We start from the raw sequence: 26,166 nt of genomic DNA on the forward strand, positions 1-26,166 counted from the left end.
TGGCCGGGACTGAGGGGGGGGCGCGATGGACCCCCCCAAAGTGCTGATTCACGGCGGGGGGGGCAGGACGGGACCCCGGGGGTGCGGCTGGGGAGGGGGAGCTGGGCCAGCCCCCCCCCGGCCCCCCTGCTCGGTGCCCCCCCCGCGGGAGGGCCGCGGTCCTGACTCATCCCCCCCACCCCCGGTACAGCGGGGGCTCTGCCCGGGCCCCCTGCGGGTGACCCCCAAACACGGCGGGGGGGCCGGAGCTGACCCGGGGGGGGCCGGAGCTGACCCGGGGGGGGCCGGAGCTGACCCGGGGGTCTCCCGCGGGTGAGAAGGGCGGCCCAACCATGGTGCCCCCCAGTGCCACCCGGCCTGTGCGTGCCCTCACCCGTGAGTCCGGCCCGGGTGTCCCTCCGTGTCCCCCCATCGCTGTGCTCCCCGTGTGCCCCTCGTGTGTCCTCCCGTGTGTCCCCCCGGCACTGTGAGCCCCTGTGCCGCCCCCAGGTTTTCTCCTGTGTCTGCCCCGTGTCCCCCCGTGTGCCCCCCATGTGTGTCTCCGTGCGTGTCCCCGTGTGCCCTCATCCGTGTGTCACCCTCTGTGTCACCCCCCGTGTCTCCCCCCATTCCCCGCCCCTTGTTCACCCCCGGTATGTCCCCCTTGTACCCCCGTGCCCTGCCCGTGTCCGTGTGTCCCCTGTCCCCCCATTGTTCCCCCGTGTCCGTGGGGTGCTGTGTCCCCGTGTCCCCTATCCTCCCATTGTCCCCCCGCGTCCGTGTGTCCTCCCATTGTCCCCTCGTGTCCGTGTGTCCCCCTGTCCCCCCCATTGTCCCCCCATTGTCCCCCCAGTGCCGCCCCCGCCCCGTCTGCTCGCTCAGGCCCCGCCCCCGCCCCATCAGGCCCCGCCCCATCCTCGCCCGGCCCCGCCCCTGCGCTCTCCCCCCTCGCTCCGCCCCGCGCCGCTCTCGCGAGATCGGCCCCGCCCCGGCCCTGCGCGGCCATTCCGGGACCCCCCGGCACCGGCCCCCCCTGCACGGACCCCCCAACACCGACCCCCATTACTGACCCCCATTACCGACTCCCCAATACCGGCCCCCAGTACCGCCCCCGCCATGGCCGACCCCAAGTACGCCGACCTGCCCGGCATCGTGAGTAAGGGGCTGGGCCGGGGAGGAGCCGGGGCTCTGAGGGGATGTGGGAGGCTGTGGGGGGATGTGAGGGGATCAGGGGCCTGGGGTGCTCTGTGAGGAGATCGGGAGGGCCGGAGGGATCAGGAGCCTGGGGATACTGAGGGCTCTGAGAGATCGGGGGGGGTCTGAGGGGATATGGGGGCGCCTGGGGATGATGAGGGGTCTGAGGGGATCGGGGAGGTCTGAGAGGATCAGGGGCCTGGGGGTGCTGAAGGGTGTGAAGGGATCAGGGGCCTGGGGGTGCTGAGGGGTCCGAGGGGATCGGCGGACGTGTGAGGGGATCGCGGGCCTGGGGATGCTGAGGGCTCTGAGGGATCGGAGGGGCAGGGGTTCAGGGGGATCAGAGGGGTGCTGAGGGCTCTGAGGGGATCGGGGGAGTCAAGCGGGATAAGGGCCCTGGGGGAGAATGAGGGAACTGCGGGGATTTGGGGTCTGAGGGGGCCAGGGGGTCTCAGAGGGGACTGGGGGGTCTGAGAGGGCCGGGGGGTCTGAGGGGGCCTGAGGGGGGCCAGGGCATCTCGGAACAGGAGGGGACCGGCGGGACGTGGAGGGACTGGGGAGGTGGGAGAAGGGCGGCTCTGAGAGGGTCTGAGGGTCAGAGCAGGCCGGGGGGATCCGAGGGTGCTGTGGGGTGTCTCAGGGTGATGAGGGGATCCGGGGGAATCTGCAGGGATTTGAGGGTCTGAGGGTGCCGTGGGGTGTCTCAGGGTGATGAGGGGATCCGGGGGAATCTGCAGGATTTGGGGGGAATCTGCAGGGATTTGAGGGTCTGAGGGTGCCGTGGGGTGTCTCAGGGTGGTGAGGGGATCCTGGGGAATCTGCAGCGATTCAGGGATCTGCGGGCACTGGCAGGGGCTGGGGGTTCTGAGTGGTTTGGGGGGATCTGAGGGGATTGGGGGACTCAGGGGTCCTGAGGTGGTCCAAGGGCACTGGGGGGGCTGAGGAGCAGCAGGGACCGAGTCAGTTTGGGGGGTCTGAGCTTGGAATGACCGACAGGGTCTGGGGAGCAGGGGGATTTGGGGAATCTGGGGGGTTGTGGGTCTGTGAGAAGATCTGGGGGTGAGCTGAAGGGTCAGTGGGGTGTGGGGGTTGGCAACGTTTGGGGTGTTTGTAGGAATGGGAGGGGGTTTGGGGTGCCAGGGAGGACCTGTCTGTCTGTCTGTGGGTCTGTCCGTGGGGTGAACACAGATCCCCGGGGGGTGGGAGCACCCCGTGTGTTTGGGGTGACTGTGGGAGCTGGGGGAGGTCAGGGGACAGGGGCAGTGAGTCGGGGTGCTGGGGGGACATTGGGGTGTTTGGGGGCAGTCAGCAAGGGCTGTCAGGACATTGGGGTGTCCAGGGGGAGGTGTGGCCCATCAGAGGTGTCCATGGGGATGAGGTGTGGGGGTGAGCTGGGGGTCCCAGCCCAGCCCCTGGTGCCGCAGGCCCGGAACGAGCCCGACGTGTACGAGACCAGTGACCTGCCCGAGGATGACCAGGCCGAGTTCGAGGCGGTAAGGCCCGGCCGGGGGGGAGCAGCAGCTGGAATGGACCCCCGGGACCCCCCGGGACCCCCAGGAGTGGCACCGGGGCAGGGAACCGGCCCCCCACCGCCCATGCACCCAGCAGCAGCACAGCCTGCACGGGTACACAGCACCCACGGGGACACAGCACCCACGGGGACACAGCACCCACAGGGACACAGCAGCCACGGGGACACAGCAGCCACGGGGACACAGCACCCACGGGGACACAGCACCCACGGGGACACAGCACCCACAGGGACACAGCACCCACGGGGACACAGCACCCACGGGGACACAGCAGCCACAGGGACAGAGCACCCCACGGGGACAGAGCAGCCACAGGGACAGAGCACCCCATGGGGACACAGCACCCCATGGGGACACAGCACCCACGGGGACACAGCACCCACAGTGACACAGCACCCACAGGGACAGAGCACCCATGGGGACACAGCACCCACAGTGACACAGCACCCACAGGGACAGAGCACCCACGGGGACAGAGCACCCACGGGGACGCAGCAGCCACAGGGACACAGCACCACAGTGACACAGCACCCACAGGGACACAGCACCCACGGGGACAGAGCACCCACGGGGACACAGCACCCACAGGGACAGAGCACCCACGGGGTCACAGCACCCACAGGGACACAGCACCCACGGGGACACAGCACCCCATGGGGACACAGCACCCATAGTGACACAGCAGCCACAGGGACACAGCACCCACGGGGACGCAGCACCCATGGGGACAGTGTCTCTCCACAGGGACACATCACCCCACAGTGGCAGTGTCCCCCCCGCAGTGTGTCCCCCCACAGTCCCAATGTCCCTCCACAGTGACAGTGTCCCCTGCAGTGACATTGTCCCCTGTGACAGCGTCCCCTCATAGTGACAGTGTCCCCCCACAGTCCCAGTATGACATGTTGACAGTGACATGGTGATAGTGTCCCCCACACTGTCAGTGTCCCCCACGGTGACAGTGTCCCCCTGCAGTGACTGTGTCCCCCACAGTCCCAGTGCCACCCCAGTGACAGTGTCCCCCCACAGTGACAGTGTCCCCTGCAGTGACTGTGTCCCAATGTCCACCACAGTCCCAATCTCCCCGCACGGTGACAGTGTCCCCTGCAGTGACAGTGTCCCCCAGAGTCCCAATGTCCCCTGCAGTGACAGTGTCCCCTGCAGTGTCCCCCCATCCCCTGTGTCGCCCTACCTGTGGGGCAGGAAGGGGAGATCAGCACAGCCCCCCCCACACAGGCTGGCTGTCCCTGGCCTTGCTGTCCTTGTCCCCAAGACGAACAGGGCTGCCAGTGCCCCAGCCCCACCCCGAGGGGAACAAGGGGGACCCCCTAAACCTGCTGTGAGTACTGGGGTGTCCCCAGCCTGGGCTGAGGCCAGGGGAGGTCAGTGTGCAGTGATGGGGGGTCCATCCCTGTGGGACTCAGGGGACCCCCAGAGTGGGAGTGACCCAGAGCCCCATCACTGAGGGGCCCCAAGGACCCCCAGGGCCCGTGGGGTGACACTGGATCTGTCCTTGAGGCCACACGGCAGAGAGGACCCCCAGGGGTATGGGGTGACCCCCCAGAGGTGTGGGGTGACCCCCAGGTGTGCTGGGGAGGACAATGGGGGTTCAGGGGTCACAGCCTGAGGAGTGACTCGGTGCCCCCCAAGACACTGAGCGGGTGCCAGGCCTTGGGGGTGCAGGGGGTGCAACCAGCCCCCCTCTGCCTTCAGTGCCATTGGTGTTTCTGGGGTGCAGGAGATTGGCACAGGTCCCTGGCAGGGAGCAGGGGCCCACCAGGTACCCCCAAATCCTGAGGGGGGCAAAGAGACCCCCCCAGTGAGGGCCGGAGCAGCAAGGTGGGCTGAAACAGGGGTTGGAGCCCAAAGTCATGAGGTGACCCCTACTGTGGTGGGAGGTGACAGATGGGGGGTCCTAAGCCCCCCCTGCCTCGGGGAGCCCTTCACCAGCTCTGGGGTGCTGGGGGGTCCTTCCTCCCCCTCGGGGAGCCCCCAAACTGACCAGGGCTCCCCCCGCTTCCCCCCCGCTCCCGCCTGGCCTGGACTCAGTTTGCACAAGTAAGCGCGGCCCTGCTTTGGGGTGCATGGGGGGGCACTGCTGCATGTGCATGGGGGTTTTGGGGTGCCCTGCACTGCCCCCCGCTCTGCCTTGCCCTCTGCATCCTCTGCCTGCTGCCTGCACTGCCCACCTGGCCTTGGGACCCCCGGGACCCCTGGGCTGGGTCTCATTGCCCTGGGGCCCTGCCTGGGCATGGGGGGGCCGTGCTGAGCCCCCTCCCTGCTGCCAGCATTGCACGGGGCAGCTGCGGGGCCGGGGCAGCCCCTGGCCCTACAGAGCCCCCCCAGGCTCCCCGGGGGTCCCGCTGGGTGTTGGGGTCCCGGGGGGAGCACCTGGCTGCACTCACATCCCCCCACCCTGGGCAGGAGCTGGAGCTGCTGAGGGGAGTTATGGGGTGATCCCCAAACTCTGCCAGTCCTGCTCCCCTCCAGGGCACAGCCCTGCTGCTCCATCCCTGGCTGCCCTGGGTCTGTCCCACTGCCCCTCGTCCTGCAGGGCTCCCCATCCCTCGGGGCTCCCCAGCCCTCGGGGGTCCCCATCCCGTGGGGTTCCCTGTCCCTCAGGCGTCCCCATCCCATGGGGTTCCCTGTCCTGCAGGGGTCCCAGCCCTCGGGGCTCCCCAGCCCTCGGGGGTCCCCATCCCGTGGGGTTCCCTGTCCCTCAGGGGTCCCCAGCCCTCGGGGGGCGGCGGGCGCGGGCCGGACCTTCTAACGCGGATTTTGTCTCTCTCTCCCCTCTCTAACCTTGCTCTGACTTTCTCACCTCTGGGAAACGCCAGGAGCTGGTAAGCGCCCGTGTCCCAGCCACTGTCACTGTCCCTCAGCCACTGTCACCCGCTGCCACCCACCGCAGCCCCCTAATGCTGCCAGCGCTGCTCCTGCTGCTCTCACTGCCCGCAGCCACCCAGGCCCAGATCCACCTGGGCCAGAGCCCTGATCCACCCGGGCCAGAGCCAGGGGCTGCACAGGGGCACAGGGGGTCCTTTGGGTCCTCCCAGAGCCCTGCTGAGCTGGGGACACCCTTGAGGGCAGCAGAGGGTGAGGGACACACCGGCTGTGCCCACCCTGCCTGGCACAGGGCACAGCCCCTGGACTGGGGGTCTGGGGGCTTACACTTCCCACTGCCCCCCTGATGAGCCCCAAAGGCAACCAGAGGGCAGTGCCAGCCCCAGGGGGCCGGGGGTCACCCTGGGAAGGAGGTTGTCCTGCCAAAACACAGCTGGGGGTCAGTGACAGTCCCAAGGGGACAGGGATCACCCTGGAGGGACCAGCAGTGGGTCCTGGTGCTGGCCAGGGGCTGCTGGAATGTTCCACACTTTGGGATAGGCTGAACCTTGGGGGACTCTGAGCTGGGCCAGGCCGGGGGCCCGAAGTCCTGACACATCTTTGGGGGACCCTGTGTGCTGGGCTGGGCCAGACCAGGGCCCAGTGTCACCAGGGTGGTGTCACCAGGGTGGTGTCACCAGGGCCCAGTGTCACCGGGTCCCAGTGTCAGCAGGGCCCAGTGCCACCAGGGCCCAGTGTCACCAGGGTGGTGTCACCAGGGCCCAGTGTCACCACGCTGGGCCAGCCTGGGGTCTGATATCCCCACTCCAGACTCTTGAGGGTACCTCCCCTGGGCCAGGCCACTCAGGGGTGCCATGTCCCCACCCTGGCCCCTTGGGGACGTGCCACATCGCTGCCAGCAGGGCCCTCACTGGGCCGCACTGGGGGCCTGTCCTGGGGAGGAGCAGCGCCTCCAGCCCTGCCCATGCTGTGTGCTGGGGGTGGTGGCAGCCTTGGGGCTCCCCTGTCCCCATCCCTGTCCGTGCTGGGGGGGTGGTGGCAGTCTGGGAGCGCCGTGTCCCTGTCCCTGTCCCTGACGTGGCTCCGTGTGCAGGAGGAGCTGAGCAGCACCAGCGTGGAGCACCTGATCATCAACCCCAACGCGGCCTACGAGAAGTTCCGGGACAAGCGCCTGGGCACCGAGGGTGTGGGTGAGCTGGGGAGCCAGGGGGGCTGGGCACGGGTCCGGGGGGCTGGGCACGAGCCAGGGAGGCAGGGGGCACTGAGCCCCCTGGTCACACCTGGCTCTGCCTCCTGCAGATTTCTCTGACCGCATCGGCCGCACGCGCACAACGGGCTACGAGGCTGGGGAGTATGAGATGGTGAGTGGGCAAGGGACACCCCCTCCTCACGCAGTGCTGGCACGCTCCTGGGTGCCACAGGTCCCCGGGGTCACCTGCTGCAGCCCCCAGGAGCTGTGTGCCAGCTCCAGCAGTGCCCTGCTGGTCTCTGCCCAGTCCAGCCCAGTCTGCCATGCTGGGAGCCCCTGTCCCCAGCACAGACCCCCGAGGGTGCTCAGGACAGCGCTGTAACCAAGTCCTGGTGGAGCTGGGGGTCCCAGGGTGGATCTGTGGGAGACCCGGGGGTCTCAGGGTACTCCTGGCTGGCTCATGTTCAGCTGGTGTCCCCAGGACCCCCGGGCCTCTCCTGGGTACCCCCATGTTCTGGGGTCTATTCCCCCAGCAGGGCCCTGCCTGTCCCCTCACTGACTGCAGTTCTGTCACCCCAATTCCCCAGGCTGTCCCAGTTCCTCTGCTCCCTCAGGACCCTCAGGGTGGGCTGCAGTTCCTGGCACCCAGGGCCAAAGGGGAGAAGGTGGCTCTGGTCACCTGGCTCCTTCTTGGCCTGCTGGGGGGGTGACAGCTGTGTCCCCTGGGCTGGTCACTGTCCAGCCAGGCCATCACCCCCCAAACTGGCCCAGCCCAGGTTTGCTCTGGGAGCAGCTGGGTTTGGGCAAAGAGCAGGGAACCCCCACATTGCACGGGGGGCACAGCAGCACCCAGAACCACCCCACAGCTGTAGAGCTCCGGGAGGAGGAGGAGGAAGAGGAGGAGGAGGAGCTCTAAGATGGGAAATCCATGGGGGTGGTGATGAGGAACTGCATGTGGGTGAGGATGAGGAGTTCCATGGGGGTGAAGATGGGGAGCTCTGAGTGTGAAGATGAGGAGCTCCGTGAGGATGAAGATGAGTTCCAGTGCACTCTCTCTCCCTGTGGGTTCAGGACCCTCCTGGGCTGCTCCTGCCCTGCCCCACTGACCCCACCCGGTTCCCTTTAGGTGCCACCTGAGGCTGCTCTGACCTGTCCCTGCAGGCCTCACCTGCTCCTTCTGCTTGGTGCCAGGTGCTGCCAGCACCTGTGAGCCCCCTGAGACCCCTGAGACCTCTGAGCCCCCTGTGAGACCCCTGAACCTCCATGACCCTTCCACCATCCCATGAGCTCCCCTGGCCCTGTGTGAGTGCCCCCGAGCCCCCTGAATCATTTCTCCCCCAGCTGGGTGAGGGTCTTGGTGCCAAGGAGACGCCGCAGCAGCGATTCCAGCGGTTACAGCACGAGGTGCAGGAGCTGCTCCGGGACGTGGAGCAGATCCAGGTGAGCTCCCACCTGTCCTGGGGAATGGTTTGGGGGTGACACAGCACCTGTGTGTGCAGATGAGCCCCCATCTGCCCCAGGTGAGCCCCCCCATCCCAGGGTGTGTCCCAGGGGTGACATGTCCCCTGTGTGTCCCCCAGAGCTCGGTGAAGGAGTCGGGGGCAGAGGAGGAGCTGACGCCCATGGCCCTGGCCAGGCAGGTGGAGGTGCTGAAGCAGCAGCTGCTCAGCTCCCACCTGGAGAAGGTTCTGGGCCCCGGTGCCGCCGTCGACTTCGCTGACCCCGAGGGTGCCCTGGCCAAGTGAGTGGGGGACAGGAGCCCGCGGGGCCATGGCAGTGTCCCCATGGGGTGGCACAGCTTGTCCCCTGCCCGCCCTGTCCCTGTGCCCACGCTGTCCCCTCTGGGCTGTCCCCAGGCGGCTGCTGCAGCAGCTGGAGGTGGCCAAGTGCAGCAAGGCCGCCCCGGGGAAGGGCCCCGCGCGGGCCGCACCCACTGCCGGCGACGCTGTCACCTTCGAGCTCTACTGGAGGCCCGAGCAGGACCAGTTTGCCCAGTCTGCCAAGGTGAGGGGGCTGCTGGAACCACAGGGGGGCACCACACCTGGCACCCGGCCCTGCAGCGCAGTCCCAGCAGCTCCCCCCAAACCCCGCAGGTGTCGGAGCTGGAGAAGCGCCTGGCACAGCTGGAGGCGGCCATGAGGTGTGAGCCTGACAGCCAGGTGAGTGCCCAGGTGTGAGCCTGACAGCCAGGGGAGGGCACAGGTGTGAGCCTGGCACCCAGGGGTGGGCTTAGGTGTGAGCCTGGCAGCCAGGGGAGGGCACAGGTGTGGGCCTGGCAGCCAGGGGTGGGCACAGGTGTGAGCCTGACAGCCAGGGGAGGGCACAGGTGTGAGCCTGGCAGCCAGGGGAGGGCACAGGTGTGGGCCTGGCAGCCAGGGGTGGGCACAGGTGTGAGCCTGACAGCCAGGGGAGGGCACAGGTGTGAGCCTGGCAGCCAGGGGAGTGCCCAGGTGTGAGCCTGGCAGCCGGGGGAGGGCCCATGGGAGGGCCCAGGTGAGGGGGCTGCCCTACCTCCCTCCCTCTGAGGGCCCAGGTGAGGGGGGTCTGCCCACTCTCCCTCCCTCCTGCCACTTTCCTACCCTCCCCCTTCACCTGGCCCTACTGACACCGTTTCCCCCACAGAACCCGCTGCTGGTGGGAATGAAGGGCTCCAGTCTCATGGTGAGTTGGGCAAGAGGGGTTTGGGGGAGCCCCTGTCCCCCCCTTGCCCCCAGCGCTTGGGGGGGCTGCTGTACCCCCCTCACCTGCCCCCCCTCCCCAGGACACGGTGCAGGTGCTGCAGGCCAAGGTGAACGTTCTGGATGTGGCTGTGCTGGACCAGGTGGAGGCTCGGCTGCAGGTGAGGGGAGCTGGGGGGCACTGCTGGGGTTAAACTGGGAGACATTGCTGGGTTTGGGGCCCGCTGCTGGATTTGGGGTTTCTGTCTCCCCCACCCCAGAGCGTCCTGGGCAAGGTGAACGAGATCGCCAAGCACAAGGCCACAGTGCAGGACGCTGACACCCAGAGCAAGGTATGGGCTGGGGGGCCCAGAGGCCGGGGGGGGATCCGGAAAGGCCCCCCCAGGCTGTGCTGACCCCCCACTCCACGTGTGCCCCCAGATCCACCAGCTGTACGAGACGCTGCAGAGCTGGGACGCCGTGGCCAGCGCCCTGCCCGACGTGGTGCAGCGCTTGGTGACCCTGAGGGACCTGCACGAGCAAGGTGAGGGCCGGGGGGGCTGGGGGGGGCACCGGGTGGGGGTCTCTGCCTGCCCTCCCCAGCACTCAGGTGTGTGCCCCCACAGCCACCCAGTTCGGGCAGGTGCTGGTGCACCTGGACACCACACAGCAGGAGATCGCGGGGGCTCTCAAGGACAACGCGGTGCTGCTGGCTGAGGTGGGACCCCTTGGCCCCCCATTGCCCCCAGCCCCACTGCCCCATCCCCAGTGACCCACGTCACCCATCCCTACCTGCTCTATCCCCACGGACCCCATCACCCCATCCCCCTCACCCCCATGCCCCCCTGCCCCATCACCCCATCCCCACTTAGCCCCATTTCCCATCCCCCCTGCCCCCATCCCCACTCACCCCCACCCCCTCTGCCCCCCCAGGTGCAGAAGACCATGAAGGACAACCTGGCCATCGTCGAGGACAACTTTGCCGACATCGACGCCCGCATCAAGCGGCTGCAGAAGTGACCAGGCCCCAGGACCCCCCCGCTGAGGACACCCCCGTGCCCCCCCAGGAACCCCTGGGCCCTGTGCCCCCCCCGCAGGTCCCAGCTGCTGCTTGTAAATACCCTGGCTCGACCCCCCCATCCTCTGCCCCCCTCAGTTCCCTGGGGGTCCTCCCTGTCCCCCCTGCTCCCCCACCGGGGGTCTCTGGTCCCCCCGTACCCCAATAAACAGCTCAGCTCCCAGCGTGTGCGTGTCGGTGTCTCTGGGGGGCGGCAGGAGCAGCGCCCCCCCAAACTGGGGGTGGGAAAGCTGGGACTGGGGGGACACGGGGGGAGCCTGTGGGACCCCACAGGGATGGGGGGCTGGGGGCAGCCGGACCCCACAGACAGGGGAGGGGTCCCGGGTGTGCCCCAGCCCTGCAGCCGCCACCCACAGCCAGAGCACGCCCATGGCGCCAGTTCGGCCCCCACAGGCGCCCCCAGCTCCCCCCAGGACCCCCCCGGTGCCGCCCCCTCGCCCCAGTGCCCCCCACGTGCAATGGAGGGGAGGGGATGGGGGGGCTGAGACCCCCTTTCCTTTCCCCCTCCCGCCCCTCCCGTTAATCCCGGGCGGGGAGAACGAGACCCGGTGGCACCGAGGCCCCGCCCACTCCCCGTATTCCCCGCCCATTTCCGGACAAGCCCCGCCCCTCGCCCCGTGCCTGCCGGGGGGCGTGGCCCATTTCCCGCCATTGCATCATCCCCGCGTGACCCCCCGCGCGCCCCTTCCTCGCGCTGGGCGTTGCCGTTCGTCCCGCCCCTGCCGCACTTCCATTGGTTCGTGCTCTCCTGCCAGTCACGGCTCCCACGCGCTCATTGGCTGCTGCCGGCGCGAGCGTTGCGTCATGGTGTGCATAAAGCGGCGCGGCGCGGGGGGCGGGGCGCAGCGCGGGACGATGCGGACGAGGATGAACCGGGGGCAGCGAGCGGAGCGGGGCCGGGGGGAGCCGGGACCACCCAGGAAGGTGCGGGGGCAGCGCGGGGACCGGCCCCGAGGGGCGCGGGGGGCGCTGGCCGAGGGTTCCCGCTCGGTGCCGGGAACCGGAGCGCCCGGAGCCGTCTCCGCGGGATGAGGGCCCCGAGCCGCGCACTCGGGGGTCACCGGTCCTAAGAGCACCCCCTTCTCCTTCCCCAGGCATCGAGGAGAAAGTGTATCCTCACTGACCACCACACCTGAGAGCAGGTAAGGGGCCACCCCCGCCGTGCGCGCCCCCTTTGTGCACCGGGGGTCCCGCCCGGGTCACCCCTCACTCCGCTCCCGTCCCTCCCGCAGCCCGCGCCGGGCCCGAGGTGACGATGGCGGCCGAGGGGCTGTGGGGGCCGGGCGGCCCCCCCGGCTGGGAGCTGGACGGGTGGTACCAGGACCTGCAGGAGGTGCTGGCGGCGGAGCCCCCCGGGGCCGCCCCCGCCTGGGGAGCCGAGCAGGTGAGCGCGGGGCCGGCAGCGCCCCCGGGGCGGTAGCGCGGGGTGCGGTGCCCCCTCCATCCATCACCGGCCCCGGTTCCGCTGTGTCCGCAGGAGGAGCCGGGCCCGGGCGGCTGCGGGCTGGACCTGGCTCTGGCCGAGGAGCTGCTGCAGCTGCTGGGGCCGGAGGGAGCGGCTCCGGAGGAACCCCCGGCCGCGGCCCCCGGCGGGAGCGGCCCGGCCCGGCCCGGCCCCGCCGAGGAGGCGGAGGAGGAAGAGGAGAAGGCGCGGGGGGCGCGGAGGAAGCGGCGCGGCGGCGCCGGGGCCCCGCGGCAGCGGGACGGGGAGCGGCGGGTGCGGGAGCTGACGGCGCACAACGAGCGGCTCCGCGCCGAGATCCAGCGGCTGAGCGCCGAGGTGCAGCGCACCCGGGCCGCGCTCATCGACCGCATCGTCAACCTGCGCCAGCTGTAGCGGCTGCCCCGGGCAGGACCGGGACACGGACCGGGCACAGCGACAGCGGGACAAGGACTCTGCTGCCCCACGGACTGCGGGGGCAGCCCCATGGACAGATGGACTCTGCGGACAGACAAGTGGATGCAGCTGCTCCACGCCGTTGTACAGCTCTTGTCGTTTATTACACGTATCCAACCACACCCAGCGCGGCCCAGTTTGGTTACTGGAGGCGCTGGGGCCGCTCCTCGGGATGTCCCAGTTTGGAACTGGGGCTACTTCTTCCGTTTGCCCTTGGGCACCTCGGGGCTCCGTCCTTCGGCCAGCGCCAGCTGCCGCTTCAGCTCCAGCAGTTTGGCAACCTGGGCGTCCACCTGGGCCTTCTCCACCTGGGCAGCCTTCAGCTGCCTCACCAGGTTGCCCTGGACAGGTGGGAGGAAGGATTTGAGGGTGTGATGAGGATTTGGGGGTTAAGGCATGACAGAGCACGTGTCCCATGCCCTGTCCCCCCTCACCTGCTGGGCCACCTGCTCCGTCAGCTCCTGGATCAGTTTGGGGTCACCTGGAGCCGCGGGGGTGTTGGGGGTCGGAGGGGGGGCTGAGGCCAGGGGGGGCTCTTTGGCCTGGAAGAGATGGGGAGAAGCCCCCTCACTGATATTCCAGGCAGGTACAGCTCACCCGGGGCAGCACCAGGAGATACCTGGGGCTCTACAGCAGCACCTTTGCACTGGGAATGGGGAGGGGAGGGATGGGGGATGGAGCTGCAGGTGCCCAGAGTGAAGTGAGGGAGCTTTGGGGGGCACCTGAGCCCCCACTCACCTGCCCTCCCCCAAAGCGCTGCCGCAGGGCTTCCACCTGCTCAGGCTCCAGCTTCTGGAACAGGGGGCTCACCTGGCCACAGCAGGGACAGAGGGGTCACACCTGGGGGGCAGCACCTGCGGCTCCCACCCAGGCAGGGCCTGCCCTCCCCGGGGGCACGGGCCGTGCCGTACCGTGCCCACGCGGTGCCCGGCGGGCAGGGTGCAGGTGAGGCCGGGCCCGAGCCCGCAGCGCTCGGGGGGGATGCGGAGCTGGGCCTGGATGGCGGCGCTGACCCCGGGCACGAAGGGCTGGAGCAGCGCGGCCAGAGCGGCCGCCAGGTTCACTGCCACGCCTGTCACCGTCCCTGCGCGCTGCCTGCGGGGGGACAGCTCGGTGACACCTCTGTGACCCTCCCTGCTCAGTGACCCCCGTGTCCTGCCTAGGGTGGGGACAGCTTGGTGACTCCCCTGTGACCCTCCCAGATCAGTGACTCTCGAGTCCTGTGCCCTCCTTGCTCAGTGACCCCCGCGCCGTGTGCCTGTGCACTGCCTGGGGGGACAACACCTCAGTGCCCATTGTGCCGCTGTGTCCCACCCTCGTCCCCCTCCCTTGTCACTGCCCGTGGGAGGGGCCAGCAGGGACCTTCCAGTGTCCCCCCAGCTCCTGGCTTCACTCCATGCCTGCCCTGTGCCCCCCACCAGTGCCAGCCCCACCCTGACAAGAGCCAGGTGTGGGGACCCCTCCATGGCACCTCCAGTCACCCCCCACCCCCTCAGATCATGGCTGTGCCCCCCTCCAGTTCCCCCAATCCCCAGCTGTGCCCCCCTCCTGTCCCCAGGTGCTCCATCCATCCATCCATCCATCCATCCATCCATCCATCCATCCATCCATCCCTGTCCCTCTCATGTCCCCCCCCAGTGCCCCCAATGCCCCCCTGTGCCCCGTCCCTGTCCCCAGGTGTCCCCTCCCTCCCTACCTGTCCCTCTCGTCGCCCTTGATGCGTTTCCAGGGCTCGTTCACCTGGATGTATTGGTTGCCATGGCGGGAGATGCCGAGCACGCACCTGAGAGCATCCCGGAGCCTGGGGGGCACAGGTGGGCACAGGTGGGGCTGAGCACCTGCAGGGCAGCCCCTGCACCCCCCCTCCCCGGGTCTGGGACCCCCAGCACCCACCGGACCCTCTCCATGAGCTGGTGGTACTGGCGCATCTCCAGCGTCACCCGCGCCAGCAGCCGCTGGTCCTCGGCCGTGAGCGCCATGGCGGGCACGGTGCCCCCGAAGAACTTGCACACGAACATGCCGGCCCTGCACGGGGGGGACAGGTGTGGGAACAAGCAGGGACAGGTGGGGACAGCCTTGGGACAGGTGTGAGCACAGCCAGGGACAGGTGTGAGCACAGCCCTGGGATAGATGGGGACAGGTGTGAGCACAGCCCACAGACAGGCTGGGGACAGGTGTGAGCACAGCCTGGGGACAGTCTGGGACAGGTGTGAGCACAGCCGAAGGACAGCTTGGAGACAGGTGTGGGCCTGGGGACAGTCTGGGACAGGTGTGAACAGAGCCTGGGGACAGCCCAGGGACAGGTGTGAGCACAGCCCAGGGACAGTTTGGGGACAGGTGTGAGCAGAGCTGTGCCCAGCCCTCTCCCCAGCAGTGCCTCACCTGTTGATGAAGTTGCCCAGGTTGTTGAGCAGCTCGGAGTTGTTCTTGAGCATGAGGTCGGCCCAGCAGAAGGCGCTGTCCTGGCCCTCGGGCCGCAGGTAGAGCAGGTAGAAGCGCCACACGTCGGCCGGGATCCCGGTGTCCTTGGCCATGTCCCCGAACACGCCCACGCCGCGGCTCTTGGAGAACTTCCCGTCCTCGTAGTTCAGGTACTCTGGGACAGGTGAGCACCCACCTGGGGCTGCGCCCTCCCAGGCAGGAAACGGCCCCAGGCATGGCAGGGGGAGCGGGGACCCCTCACACCTGGGGATCCCCAACACCTGAGGACCCGTCCCATCTGGGGACCCCTCCCAGCTGAGGATCTCCAACACATGGGGACCCCCAACACATGAGGACCCACCTCAGCTGGGTCTCCTCAACACCTGTGTCTCCCCTGGGGACCCGTCACACCTGGGGATCCCAAACACCTGGTGACTCCTCACACCAGGGACTCCCCAACATCTGGGGCTCCCCACACCTGTGGCTCTCCGGCTCCCCACCCTTGGGACTCCCTAACACCTGGGGACCCTCCCCACCCCTGTGTCCCCCCCGGCCGTACCTGTGGCGATAAGGTGATTCACCAAGGTGTAGTTGTCATCGGCGCCCAGCAGCGAGCAGGGGAACACCACGCTGTGGAAGGGGACGTTGTCCTTGGCCATGAAGTTGTAGAGCTCCACCTGGCAGGTAACGGGGACAGGTGGGGATGTCAGCCAGGTGTCCTGCTCTGTCCCCACCTGCACCGTCACCTGGCTGTCCCACCTGCTGGGGGTTCTTCCACCAGCGCTCCCAGTGCTCGGTGTAGTTGGCGGTGATGGACAGGTACCCGATGGGGGCGTCGAACCACACATAGAACACCTGGGGAGGGGGGGATCTGCCTGAGCAGGTGAGCCCGGCAGGGAGGGCCCAGCAGGGGCACCTGGGGCCTGGGGGGGACTCACCTTGTCCCGGAAGCCGTCGAGGGGCACGGGGGGTGCCCCAGGTGAGGTCGCGGGTGATGCAGCGCGGTTTGAGCCCGTCGCGCAGCCAGGTGCGCGTGATGTGCCGCGCGTTGGCCGTCCACTCACCTGCGGCCCAGGTGCGCTCCAGCCACGCCTCCAGCTGCCCCTCCAGCTGTGGGACACACGGGTGAGACACCTGGGCAACCTGGGGGGACCTGTGCCCACCTCAGTGCCCCCCCCCGGGTGCTGCTCACCTTGGGCAGGTCCAGGAACAGGTGCTGGGTGGGCGTCACCACCGGGGTCCCACGGCACAGCTTGCACTGCGGGTTCTGCGGGAAACGGGGGACCCCAATGTAGAGGGGGGTCCCACAGGTGAGGGCAGTGGGGGTCCCAGCAGGTGAGGAGAGTGGGAGTCCCCATAGGTGAAGTGGGGGGTCCCCACAGGTGGGGTAAGGGGCCAAAGCAGGAGGGGAAGGCTCAGAGTGAGTTAAGGATGTCCACAAAGGTGAGGTGGAGTGGGGGTCCCCACAGGTGAGGGGTCCCCAAAGGTGGAGGTGGGGCCTCCCCACAGGTGGGGCAAGGGGCGTTACCAAAAGTGGGAGGGGAAGGCTCAGGGTGAGTTAGGGAGGTCCTGAAAGGTGAGGGGGTTCCCACAGGTGAAGTGGGGGTCCCCAAAAGTGGAGATGGAGGCTTCCCACAGGTGGGGCAAAGGGCGTTACCAAAAGTGGGAGGGGATGGCTCAGGGCAAGTTAGGGAGGTGCACACAGGTGAGGGGGTCCCCACAGGTCACAGGGTCCCACAGGTGGCACAGAGGGTCCCACAGGTGGCACAGGGGGTCCCAGGTGCGGCCCACCTGCAGCTCCACGGCGTTGATGAGCTTCCCGCAGCGGTCGCACTGGTCCCCGCGGGCCTCGCCGTAGCCGCAGGAGGGGCAGGTGCCCTCCACGAAGCGATCGGCCAGGTAGCGCCCGCAGCGCTCGCACCTGAGCTGCTCCAGCGTGTCCTGCAGCAGGAACCCCCGCGCCAGCAGCCGCTGGAAAATGTCCTGGGCGATGCTGTGGGAGGGAGAGAATGTTGGCACAGGTACCCCGGGGCAGGTGGGCTCAGCTGGTCTGGGGGCTCAGCTCGTCCCCAGGGGCTCACCTGGTTAAAGTGGCTCACCTGGTCTGGGGCCTCACCTGGTCTAGGAGCTCACTGGCCCTCAGGCTCTCACCTGGTCTGCTGGGGGTCACCTGGCCCTTAGGCTCTCACCTGGTCAAGGAGCTCACCTGCCCCTCAGACTCTCACCTGGTCCCCAGGCTCTCACCTGTTCTGGGTGCTCACCTGGTCTAGGCTCTCACCTGGCCTAGGGGCTCACCTGCCCCTCAGACTCTCACCTGGTCCCCAGGCTCTCACCTGGCCTGCTGAGGCTCTGACCTGGCCTAGGGGCTCACCTGCCCCTCAGGCTCTCACCTGGTCTAGGCTCTCACCTGCCCCTCAGGCTCTCACCTGGTCTAGGCTCTCACCTGCCCCTCAGGCTCTCACTTGGCTTAGGGGCTCACCTGCCCCTCAGGCTCTCACCTGGCCTGCTGAGGCTCTCACCTGGCCTAGGGGCTCACCTGCCCCTCAGGCTCTCACCTGGCCCCCAGGCCCTCACCTGGTCTGCTGGGGCGTGGTGGTGCGGCCGAAGTGGTCGAAGGAGATGCCGAACCAGGTGTAGATGTCGGCGTGCAGGGCGTGGTAGCGGTCGCAGAGCTGGCGCGGGCTCAGCCCCTCCTGCAGCGCGCGCGTCTCCGTGGCCGTGCCGTACTCGTCCGTGCCGCACACGAACAGCGTGTTCCAGCCCCGCAGCCGGCTGTACCTGCAACACCTGCGCTCAGCACGGGCACACCTGGCATGGCTGGCACACCTGCGCTCAGTACCTGCAACACCTGGGCTGAGCGTGGGCACAACTGGGCTCAGCACGGGCACACCTGGGCTCAGTACCTGCAACACCTGCACTCAGCACGGGCACACCTAGGCTCAGTACCTGCAACACCTGGGCTGAGCACGAGCACACCTGGCACACCTGGGCTCAGTGCTGGGCACACCTGGGGGTCAGTACCTGCAACACCTGGGGCTCACTGCCGGGCACACCTGGGCTCAGTACCTGCAACACCTGGGGCTCAGGGCTGGGCACACCTGCTCAGCACGGGCACAGTGGGCACACCTGGGCTCAGTACCTGCAACACCTGGGGTTGAGCATGGGCTCAGTACCTGCAACACCTGCGCTCAGCACGGGCACACCTGGGCTCAGTACCTGCGCACAGCTGCGCTCAGTGTTGGGCATGGCTGGCACACCTGTGCTCAGTGCTGGGCACACCTGGGCTCAGCACGGGCACAGCTGGCATGGCTGTGGTCAGCACTTGGCACACCTGGCCTCAGCACCTGGAATGCCTGGCACACCTGAGCTCAGCTCTGGGCACACCTGACCTCAGCACCTGGCACACCTGGGGCTCAGCACTGGGCACACCTCTGGGGGACCTGGCACAACTGGCGGTGAGCACCTGGCACACCTGTGTGTGGGCAGCTGTCACAGCTGTGGGGGCACCTGTAACACCTGCAGGGCACACCTGTCACATCTCTGGGGACACACGACACACCTGCAGAGGCACCTGTAACACCTGAGCATGAGCATGTGTGTGGACAGCTGTCACACCTGCAAGGACACCTGTCACACCTGGGCATGGACACCTGTGGTACCTGTGCAGGTGTGCAGGCAGCACAGCCCCCCCAGACGCACACCTGTAACACCTGGACAGGTGTTCACACAGCACAGCCCCCCCAGGTGCACACCTGTAACACCTGGACAGGTGTTCACACAGCACAGCCCCCCCAGACGCACACCTGTAACACCTGGACAGGTGTTCACACAGCACAGCCCCTCCAGGTGCACACCTGTAACACCTGGACAGGTGTTCACACAGCACAGCCCCTCCAGGTGCACACCTGTCCCACCCGTGCAGCCCCAGCCCAGGGTGCCCAGGCTCACCTGGCGAAGGTGTCGGCGCTGAGCACGCAGCCGATGATGTTGCCCAGGTGAGGGACGTTGTTGACGTAGGGCAGGGCGCTGGTGATCAGCACGTTCCGCTCACCTTCCACAGGTAACCTGCCCGGGAGGGGGGGTCAGGGCAGCGTCCCCCTGCCCACACCCCCCTCAGTGCCACCTGGGCATGCACACACTCCCACAGGTGAGTGCTCCTGGCACACCTGTCCCATACCTGTCCCTTCCTCGCTCCCATAGGTGAGCACCACCTGGGCACACACACACTCCTGGATGTCAGGTGTCACACCTGTCCCTCACACAGGTGACTGTCCCCGGGCACACCTGTCCCCACACCTGTCCCTGACTCACACAGGTGTCTGTGGCTCCTGGGGCGGGGGCAGAGCCGTGGGGCCCCGTGCCCAGATCTCCATGGTGGCTGTGATTGAGTGCCACCTGGGCACACAGGTGAGTGCCCCCTGTCCCACAGCTGTCCCACACCTGTCCCTCACTCACACAGGTGTCTGTGGCTCCCTGGCTGTCAGTGTCACACCTGTCCCACACCCGTCCCACACTCACTCACAGAGGTGTCTGTGGCTCCCTGGCTGTCAGTGTCACACCTGTCCCACACCTGTCCCACACTCACACAGGTGTCCGTGGCTCCCTGGCTGTCAGTGTCACACCTGTCCCACACCTGTCCCACACTCACACAGGTGTCTGTGGCTCCCTGGCTGTCAGTGTCACACCTGTCCCTCACTCACACAGGTGTCCGTGGCTCCCTGGCTGTCAGTGTCACACCTGTCCCTCACTCACACAGGTGTCTGTGGCTCCCTGGCTGTCAGTGTCACACCTGTCCCACACCTGTCCCTCACTCACACAGGTGTCAGTGGCTCCCTGGCTGTCAGTGTCACACCTGTCCCACACCTGTCCCTCACTCACACAGGTGTCCGTGGCTCCCGGGGCGGGGGCAGTGCCGCAGGGCCCCGTGCCCAGATCTCCACGGCTGCCGCGATGTCGTCGTCGGTCAGCGCCCGCTCGGGGCTCTCCTCGTCCTGCTGCGGGCACCAGGTGAGGGGGGCGGTGCCCACCTGCGCCCCGCCCTCCCCCCCGGGGCGGGGCCGCACCTGGGGCTCGCGGGGGGGCCCGGGCAGGTGCGGGGGGTGCTGGGCCAGGTGTGCCCGGAGCTCCCGCAGCGCCTCCGGCAGCAGCGCGGCCGCCGCCCGGCACGGCTCCAGCGCCGACACGGCCCCGAACCACGAGCGCAGCACCTGCAGCTCACCTGGGCACGGGGGGACAGGGGGGGTCAGCCCGGCCTGGCAGGGACAGCCCCGGACCCCCCCTGCATCCCCCCCGGGCCGCTCTTACTGGGCAGACTGGTCTGGTCCTGCAGCACGGGGAACAGGCTGCCCCACACCACGACATCAGCCACCGAGGCGGCGTCCTGGGGACACACGGACATGGAGGGAGGGACTGGGGACACTGGGAGTGTGAACTGGGGGCACTGGGAGGGACTGGGAGCACTGGGAGTGTGAACTGGGGGCACTGGGAGGGACTGGGAGCACTGGGAGTGTGAACTGGGGGCACTGGGAGGGACTGGGAGCACTGGGAGTGTGAACTGGAGCACGGGGAACAGGCTGCCCCACACCACGACATCAGCCACTGAGGCGGCGTCCTGGGGACACACGGACATGGAGGGACTGGGGAGGACTGGGAGTGTGAACTGGAGGGACTGGGACAGACTGGGACTGTGAATTGGGGGTACTGGGAGGGACTGGGAGTGTGACCTGGGGCACTGGGAGGGACTGGGAGCACTGGGAGTGTGAACTGGGGGCAGTGGGAGAGCCATGCAGGATGAACAGAGACAGACTGGGACAAACTGGGGACACTGGGAGGGCACTGGGTGGTGCTGCCAGGTGAAGGCAGCACTGGGAGCGGCAGGGTGGCACTGGGTGGGACTGGGAGGCACTGGGGCCATTTTCCACCCCGGGGTCAGCAGTGTCCCACCCTCCCCTCCCTCAGGCACACCTGGGCACAGGGCTGGGGACAGACCTGGGGACGGTGCTGGGGACACACCTGGGGACAGCACTGGGGACACAGCTGGGGCCACCCCCGTCCCGCAGGTGACATCCAGCCCCTCCCCACCCCCAGGCCCCCCTCACTCACCCCGGCCAGGTGGGAGGTGCCGCTCCGGGCCAGCTGCTGCTCCAGGTGAGCCAGGAGGGGCTGCAGGAGCCCCAGGGCCTCGGGCCCCGCCCGGCCCTGAACCAGCCGCAGGTACAGGGCAGCGGCCACCGCCGGCTGGGGACACAGGGGACAGCGGGGTCACATTGGGGGACACAGAGGGGACATAATGGGGTCACGTTGTGGGGACAGAGAGGGGACATAATGGGGTCACACAGAGGAGACAGTGGCGACATAATGGGGTCACATTGTGGGGACAGCAGGGTCACATTGTGGGGACACAGCAAGGGATGGAGGGGACATAACACGGTCACATTGGGGGACACAGAGGGGGCATAATGGAGTCACACCGTGGGGACATAGAGGGGATATAATGGGGTCACATTGTGGGGACACAGAGGGGACGTAATGGGGTCACATTGTAAGGACAGCGGGGACATAACCGGGTCACATCGAGGGGCACGGCAGGGACAGCGGTGTCACATTGAGGGGACACAGCGGGGACATAAAGGGATCACATTGTGGGGACACAGAGGGACATAACGGGGTCACATTTTGGGGACATAATGGGATCACATTGAGGGGGACACAACGCGGTCACACAGTGGGACACAGCAGGGGACAGCAAGGACACAACAGGGTCACATCATGAGGTCACATTGGGGGACAGAGCAGGGTCACACCTGGAGGGACACAGGAGGGTTCACACCAGGGGACACAGCAGGGAGGACAGTGGGGACAGCAGGGTCACACCAGGAGGGACAGTGGGGTCACACTGCAGCAGACAGGGAGCACACAGCCTCAGAGACACAGCGGGGTGACAGCAGGGTGACAGCAGGGTCACATTGTGGGGACACAGCAGGGTCACATCAGTGGGACACAGTGGGGTTGCACTGGGGACACAGCAGGGGACAGTGGGGACATAATGGGGACACAGCAGGGGACACAGCAGGGTGACAGCAGGGTCACATTGTGGGGACACAGCAGGGTCACATTGTGGGACAGCAGGGTCACATCAGTGGGACACTGGGGTTACACTGGGGACACAGCAGGGGACAGTGGGGACATAATGGGGTCACAGCAGGGGACACAACGAGGAGGACAGTGGGGGACAGCAGGGTCACATGGGGGGCACAGTGGGGTCACATCAGCAGGACACAGCACGGGACACAGCAGGGGCCAGTGGGGACACAATGGGTCACATTGTGGGGACACAGCGGGGTCACACTGGGGGGACAGCAAGGGGGCCAGGGAGCACAGAGCCCCAGGGGAACAGTGGGGTCACACTGTGGGGACAGGGCAGCACAGAACCTCGGGGACACATCGGGGGGACAGGGAGCAGAGTCCCGGGGTCACACTGGGGACACACAGGGGCACACTGGGTCACACCAGGTCACACTGGGGACACACAGGGGCACATTGGGTCACACCAGGTCACACTGGGGACACACAGGGGCACATTGGGTCACACCAGGGTCTCTCACCTGCAGCTCCGTGGCCTCCCATTCCAGCCACTGCGTGGTGAGGTCGGTGGGCTCCTCCCCCCGGCACAGGTAAAAATACCTGGGGGGAGAGAAGGGGGGTCGGGGGATAAGGGGGCGTCGGGGCAGGTCCAGAGGGGTTTGGGGGAGCTTTGGGGTGGCTTTGGGGCATGCACGGGGGTGTAGGAGGATAAGGGGATGTCAGAGGAGGTTCTGGGGGTGGCTTTGGGGCAGGGCTAGGGGGGGAAGCTGGGGGCTAAGGGGGTGTCAGGGCAGGTTCTGGGGGTTTGGGAGGCTTTGGTGCAGGGCTGGAGGGAATCACAGCAGGTTCTGTGGGGTTTCAGGGACGTTTGTGGGGCTTTGGGGCAGGACTTGGGGGATCAGGGGAAAGGGAGGGGGGTCTGGGGAGATTCTGAGGGTTTGGGGAAGGTTTGGGGTGTTTGTGGGGCAGGCTCTGAGGGGTTTGGGGCAGAGCTCGGGAGATCAGGGTAGGTTCTGGGGGCTTGGGGTGCTTTGGGGCAGGGCTTGGGGGGTCGGGGCAGGTTCTGGGGGGGCTTTGGGGCAGGGCTCGGGGCAGGTTCTGGGGATCTGGGGGGCTTTTGGGGCACGTTCTGGGGGTTTGGAGGAGATTTGGGGTGCTTTGGGGCAGGACTGGGGGTGTCGGAGCAGGCTCTGGGGGTTTGGGGGGCTTTGGGGCAGGGCTGGAGGGATCAGGGCAGGCTCTGCAGGCTCTGGGGTACTTTGGGGCAGGGCTGGAGGGATCAGGGCAGGCTCTGGGGCAGGGCTGGAGGGATCAGGGCAGGCTCTGGGGGTTTGGGGGGCTTTGGGGCAGGGCTGGAGGGATCAGGGCAGGCTCTGCAGGCTCTGGGGTACTTTGGGGCAGGGCTGGAGGGATCAGGGCAGGCTCTGGGGCAGGGCTGGAGGGATCAGGGCAGGCTCTGGGGGTTTGGGGGGCTTTGGGGCAGGGCTGGAGGGATCAGGGCAGGCTCTGCCGGGCCCCCCGCACTCACTGGCAGATGGCGTTGGGAGAGAACAGCACGGTGCCGCTGTCCAGCTCCAGCCGCAGCTCCAGCTCCGGCGCGGGGGTCTGAGGCCGCTCTGTGGGGAGGGACCGGGACAGGCTCAGGCTCAGGCTCGGGCTCGGGCTCGGGCCCTCACGGGGGCAGGGCCGGGGTCAGGCCCGGGGGCGGCGGGCGCGGCCGCGCGGCCCGGGGCGGGCGTGGCGGTGCCGGTCTCACCTGCGGGGCCGCCCAGGTGCGGGCGCACGGGCGCGGGGGCGGCGGCGGCGGCCGCGAGCACCTTGAGGGCGGCGGGAGCGCCCGGCGGGACCCGGAGCCGCATGGCGGAGGGGGCGGGGCCAGCGCCGCGCGGCGGGAGGGGCCGCCATGCCCGGGGGGCGGGGCCAGCGCGGATCGCTCCGCCCCCGACACGCCCCTCTCGTCACGCATACGAGTCTCGCGAGAGCGCGGGCGGAGGGGTTGCCATGGCAACGGGGACGCGGCTGCGGGGCCGCCATGGCCGGGATGGGGGAAAGGGAGAGCGGGAAAACGGGACAGGGGGATGGCGGGAAAACGGGGTAACGGGGTAACGGGATAGCGGGAAAACGGGGTAACGGGGTAACGGGATAGCGGGAAAACGGGGTAACGGGATAGCGGGGTAACAGGATAGCGGGGTAACGGGATAATGGGGTAACGGGATAGCGGGGTAACGCATAGAGGGATAATGGGATAGTGCAGTAACAGGATAGGGGGATAGCGGGATAAGGGATAGAGGGATGGAGGAACAGCAGGATGGGATAACGGGACTGTGGGATAACGGGGTAACGACAGGGATGGGATAACGGGATGGGAACTTGGATCAGAACTGGGATGGGATGATGGAATCCACGGGATGGGGTGGGAACTGGGATGGGATCCATGAGATAACGGGATGGGAATGATGGGAATGCTGGGATGGGAACCGGGATGGGATAATGGGATGGGGTGGGATGGGAATGATGGGACTGATGGGATGGGAACCGGGATGGGATAATGGGAACGATGGGATGGGATAATGGGATGGGGTGGGATGGGAATGATGGGAACGATGGGATGGGACCCATGGGATAATGGGATAAGGGGATAATGGGAACGATGGGATGGGATAATGGGATGGGGTGGGATGGGAATGATGGAATCATGGGATGGGATAATGGGATAAGGGGAACGATGGGATGGGTCCCATGGGATGATGGGAACGATGGGATGGGGCCCAGCCGGGTCCGGGGGGCCCCAGGTGACCCCAAACCCTTCAGGACCGAGTCCAGTCCCAGGGTCTGAAGGAACCCAAGGGCAAGGTTGGGATTTTACCCAAATTCTCTAAATTTAACCCAAACTCAGTGAACCTCACGCAAATCCCAGTGCATTTAACCCAAATTTCATTATTTAACCCAATTTTTGTTCTATTTAGCCCAGATTTCAGTGGTTCAACCCAAATTTTATTAATTTTCCCCTGTTTAAGCCACAACTCCAAGCCAAGTTTAACCACTTTTTATTTTTCCACTTAAATATTCTCTTTAAATACAGCATTGTCCCGGGAAACTGCAGAAAAGCAGGAAAAATGAATAATAGTGGGGAGAAGCTTTGGATTCACTTGGTGGTATTAAATGTGGAGTTAAAATGGAAATAAAAAAACCAAAAAAATGAAATTAAAATTGAATAGAAGGAAAAAAAAATAAAGGAAGTTAAAAGGGAAATTAAAAAGGAAATAAATTGAATTAAAAAAGAAAGAAGTGCAAGTAAAAATTTAATAAAGAAATAAAAAAGTAATAAAAACAGAGAAAGGAAATAAAAACAAAATTTAAAAAAAAAATTAAATTTAAAAGGGAAGGAAAACGGAATTAAAAATTAAAGGAGTAAAAAAAGAAGTAGAAAAAAAGGGAATAAAAAATAAAGAAAGAGATCAAAATGAGATTAAAAGTTCTGAAGCTGCTTTGGGCACCCTGGGGGGAAGGTTTGGGGGTCCCCAGGGGTTTTGGGGGGCAGTAGCACCAGCAGGGGCAGATCCATGGAAGCCAGACTGGATCAAATCCAACCAGGGGAAAAGGGGAACCCCCCCCTGAGCCCACAGGTTTGGGAAAATGGGGGAAATGTGGAAATTCTGGGGTGAAATGGGAGAAATCTGGGGATTCTGGGGTGAAATGGGAGAAATCTGGGAATTCTGGAGTGAAATCTGGGGATTCTGGGGTGAAATGGGAGAAATCTGGGAATTCTGGAGTGAAATGGGGGAAATCTGGGAATTCTGGAGTGAAACCTGGGAATTCTGGGGTGCAATGGGATAAATCTGAGAATTCTGAGGGGTTTGGGGTGTAATGGGATAAATCCAGGAATTCTGAGGGGTTTGGTGTGAAACAGGATAAATCTGGGAATTCTGGGGTGCAATAGGATAAATCCAGGATTCCATGGTTTGGGGTGAAATGGGATAAATCCAGAAATTCTGGTGTGGTTTGGGGTGAAATGGGATAAATCCAGAAATTCTGGTGTGGTTTGGGGTGAAATGGGATAAATCCAGAAATTCTGGTGTGGTTTGGGGTGAAATGGGATAAATCCAGAAATTCTGGTGTGGTTTGGGGTGCAATGGGATAAATGTGGGAATTCTGGGGGTTTGGGGTGCAATGGGATAAATGTGGGAATTCTGGGGGTTTGGGGTGCAATGGGATAAATGTGGGATTTCCATGGTTTGGGGAGCCCCAGCTCGGGGGGTCCGGGGCAGGATTTGGGGTCCCCTGCCCCTCTCAGG

The 26,166-nt window shown here is 66.3% G+C and overlaps 3 protein-coding genes across 6 annotated transcripts; 2 read left to right on the forward strand and 1 right to left on the reverse strand.

The window, feature by feature from the left end:
• The first annotated feature begins 950 nt into the window (after positions 1–950).
• On the forward strand, positions 951–10,626 carry DCTN2 (dynactin subunit 2). The gene is made up of 14 exons (XM_059491279.1): positions 951–1,131; positions 2,598–2,666; positions 6,640–6,736; positions 6,846–6,907; positions 8,077–8,175; positions 8,316–8,476; positions 8,592–8,739; positions 8,829–8,894; positions 9,358–9,396; positions 9,497–9,574; positions 9,674–9,745; positions 9,834–9,936; positions 10,019–10,110; positions 10,326–10,626. The coding sequence occupies exons 1-14, from the start codon at positions 1,096–1,098 to the stop codon at positions 10,410–10,412; spliced, it is 1,209 nt and encodes a 402-aa protein (XP_059347262.1). The 5' UTR covers positions 951–1,095; the 3' UTR covers positions 10,413–10,626.
• A 692-nt stretch (positions 10,627–11,318) lies between these two features.
• On the forward strand, positions 11,319–12,489 carry DDIT3 (DNA damage inducible transcript 3). Of its 4 annotated transcripts, XM_059491257.1 has the most exons (4): positions 11,319–11,394; positions 11,565–11,612; positions 11,703–11,854; positions 11,948–12,489. In XM_059491257.1, exons 3-4 carry the CDS (start codon positions 11,726–11,728, stop codon positions 12,305–12,307), a joined length of 489 nt encoding a protein of 162 aa, XP_059347240.1. In that variant the 5' UTR covers positions 11,319–11,394; positions 11,565–11,612; positions 11,703–11,725; the 3' UTR covers positions 12,308–12,489. The 4 variants fall into 4 exon arrangements, with proteins under 4 accessions (XP_059347240.1, XP_059347241.1, XP_059347242.1 ...); XM_059491258.1 differs by having other exon boundaries at positions 11,328–11,394; positions 11,565–11,854; XM_059491259.1 differs by having other exon boundaries at positions 11,394–11,612.
• MARS1 (methionyl-tRNA synthetase 1) lies at positions 12,450–23,749 on the reverse strand. Its single transcript, XM_059491256.1, is given in 22 exon segments — positions 12,450–12,708; positions 12,802–12,909; positions 13,106–13,177; positions 13,279–13,462; positions 14,064–14,168; positions 14,261–14,392; positions 14,750–14,963; positions 15,348–15,465; positions 15,548–15,643; positions 15,727–15,756; positions 15,758–15,898; positions 15,981–16,055; positions 16,580–16,781; positions 17,363–17,566; positions 18,737–18,853; positions 19,667–19,779; positions 19,852–20,006; positions 20,093–20,168; positions 20,891–21,025; positions 22,393–22,471; positions 23,400–23,487; positions 23,628–23,749. Coding segments are annotated over 22 exon segments (2,694 nt in total). The 5' UTR covers positions 23,731–23,749; the 3' UTR covers positions 12,450–12,561.
• Between the last annotated feature and the right edge of the window lie 2,417 nt (positions 23,750–26,166).

Source organism: Ammospiza nelsoni, chromosome 32, assembly GCF_027579445.1.
Source record: "Ammospiza nelsoni isolate bAmmNel1 chromosome 32, bAmmNel1.pri, whole genome shotgun sequence".
Taxonomy (NCBI): domain Eukaryota; kingdom Metazoa; phylum Chordata; class Aves; order Passeriformes; family Passerellidae; genus Ammospiza; species Ammospiza nelsoni.

Coding starts and splice junctions, on each gene's coding strand:
- DDIT3 (XM_059491257.1), top strand. CDS start 11,726: ATGGCGGCCGAGGGGCTGTGGGGGCCGGGCGGCCCCCCCGGCTGGGAG. Junction 11,855..11,947: donor CCGCCTGGGGAGCCGAGCAG/GTGAGCGCGGGG, acceptor CTGTGTCCGCAG/GAGGAGCCGGGCCCGGGCGG.
- DCTN2 (XM_059491279.1), top strand. CDS start 1,096: ATGGCCGACCCCAAGTACGCCGACCTGCCCGGCATC. Junction 6,737..6,845: donor CCTGGGCACCGAGGGTGTGG/GTGAGCTGGGGA, acceptor TGCCTCCTGCAG/ATTTCTCTGACCGCATCGGC. Junction 8,740..8,828: donor AGTTTGCCCAGTCTGCCAAG/GTGAGGGGGCTG, acceptor CAAACCCCGCAG/GTGTCGGAGCTGGAGAAGCG.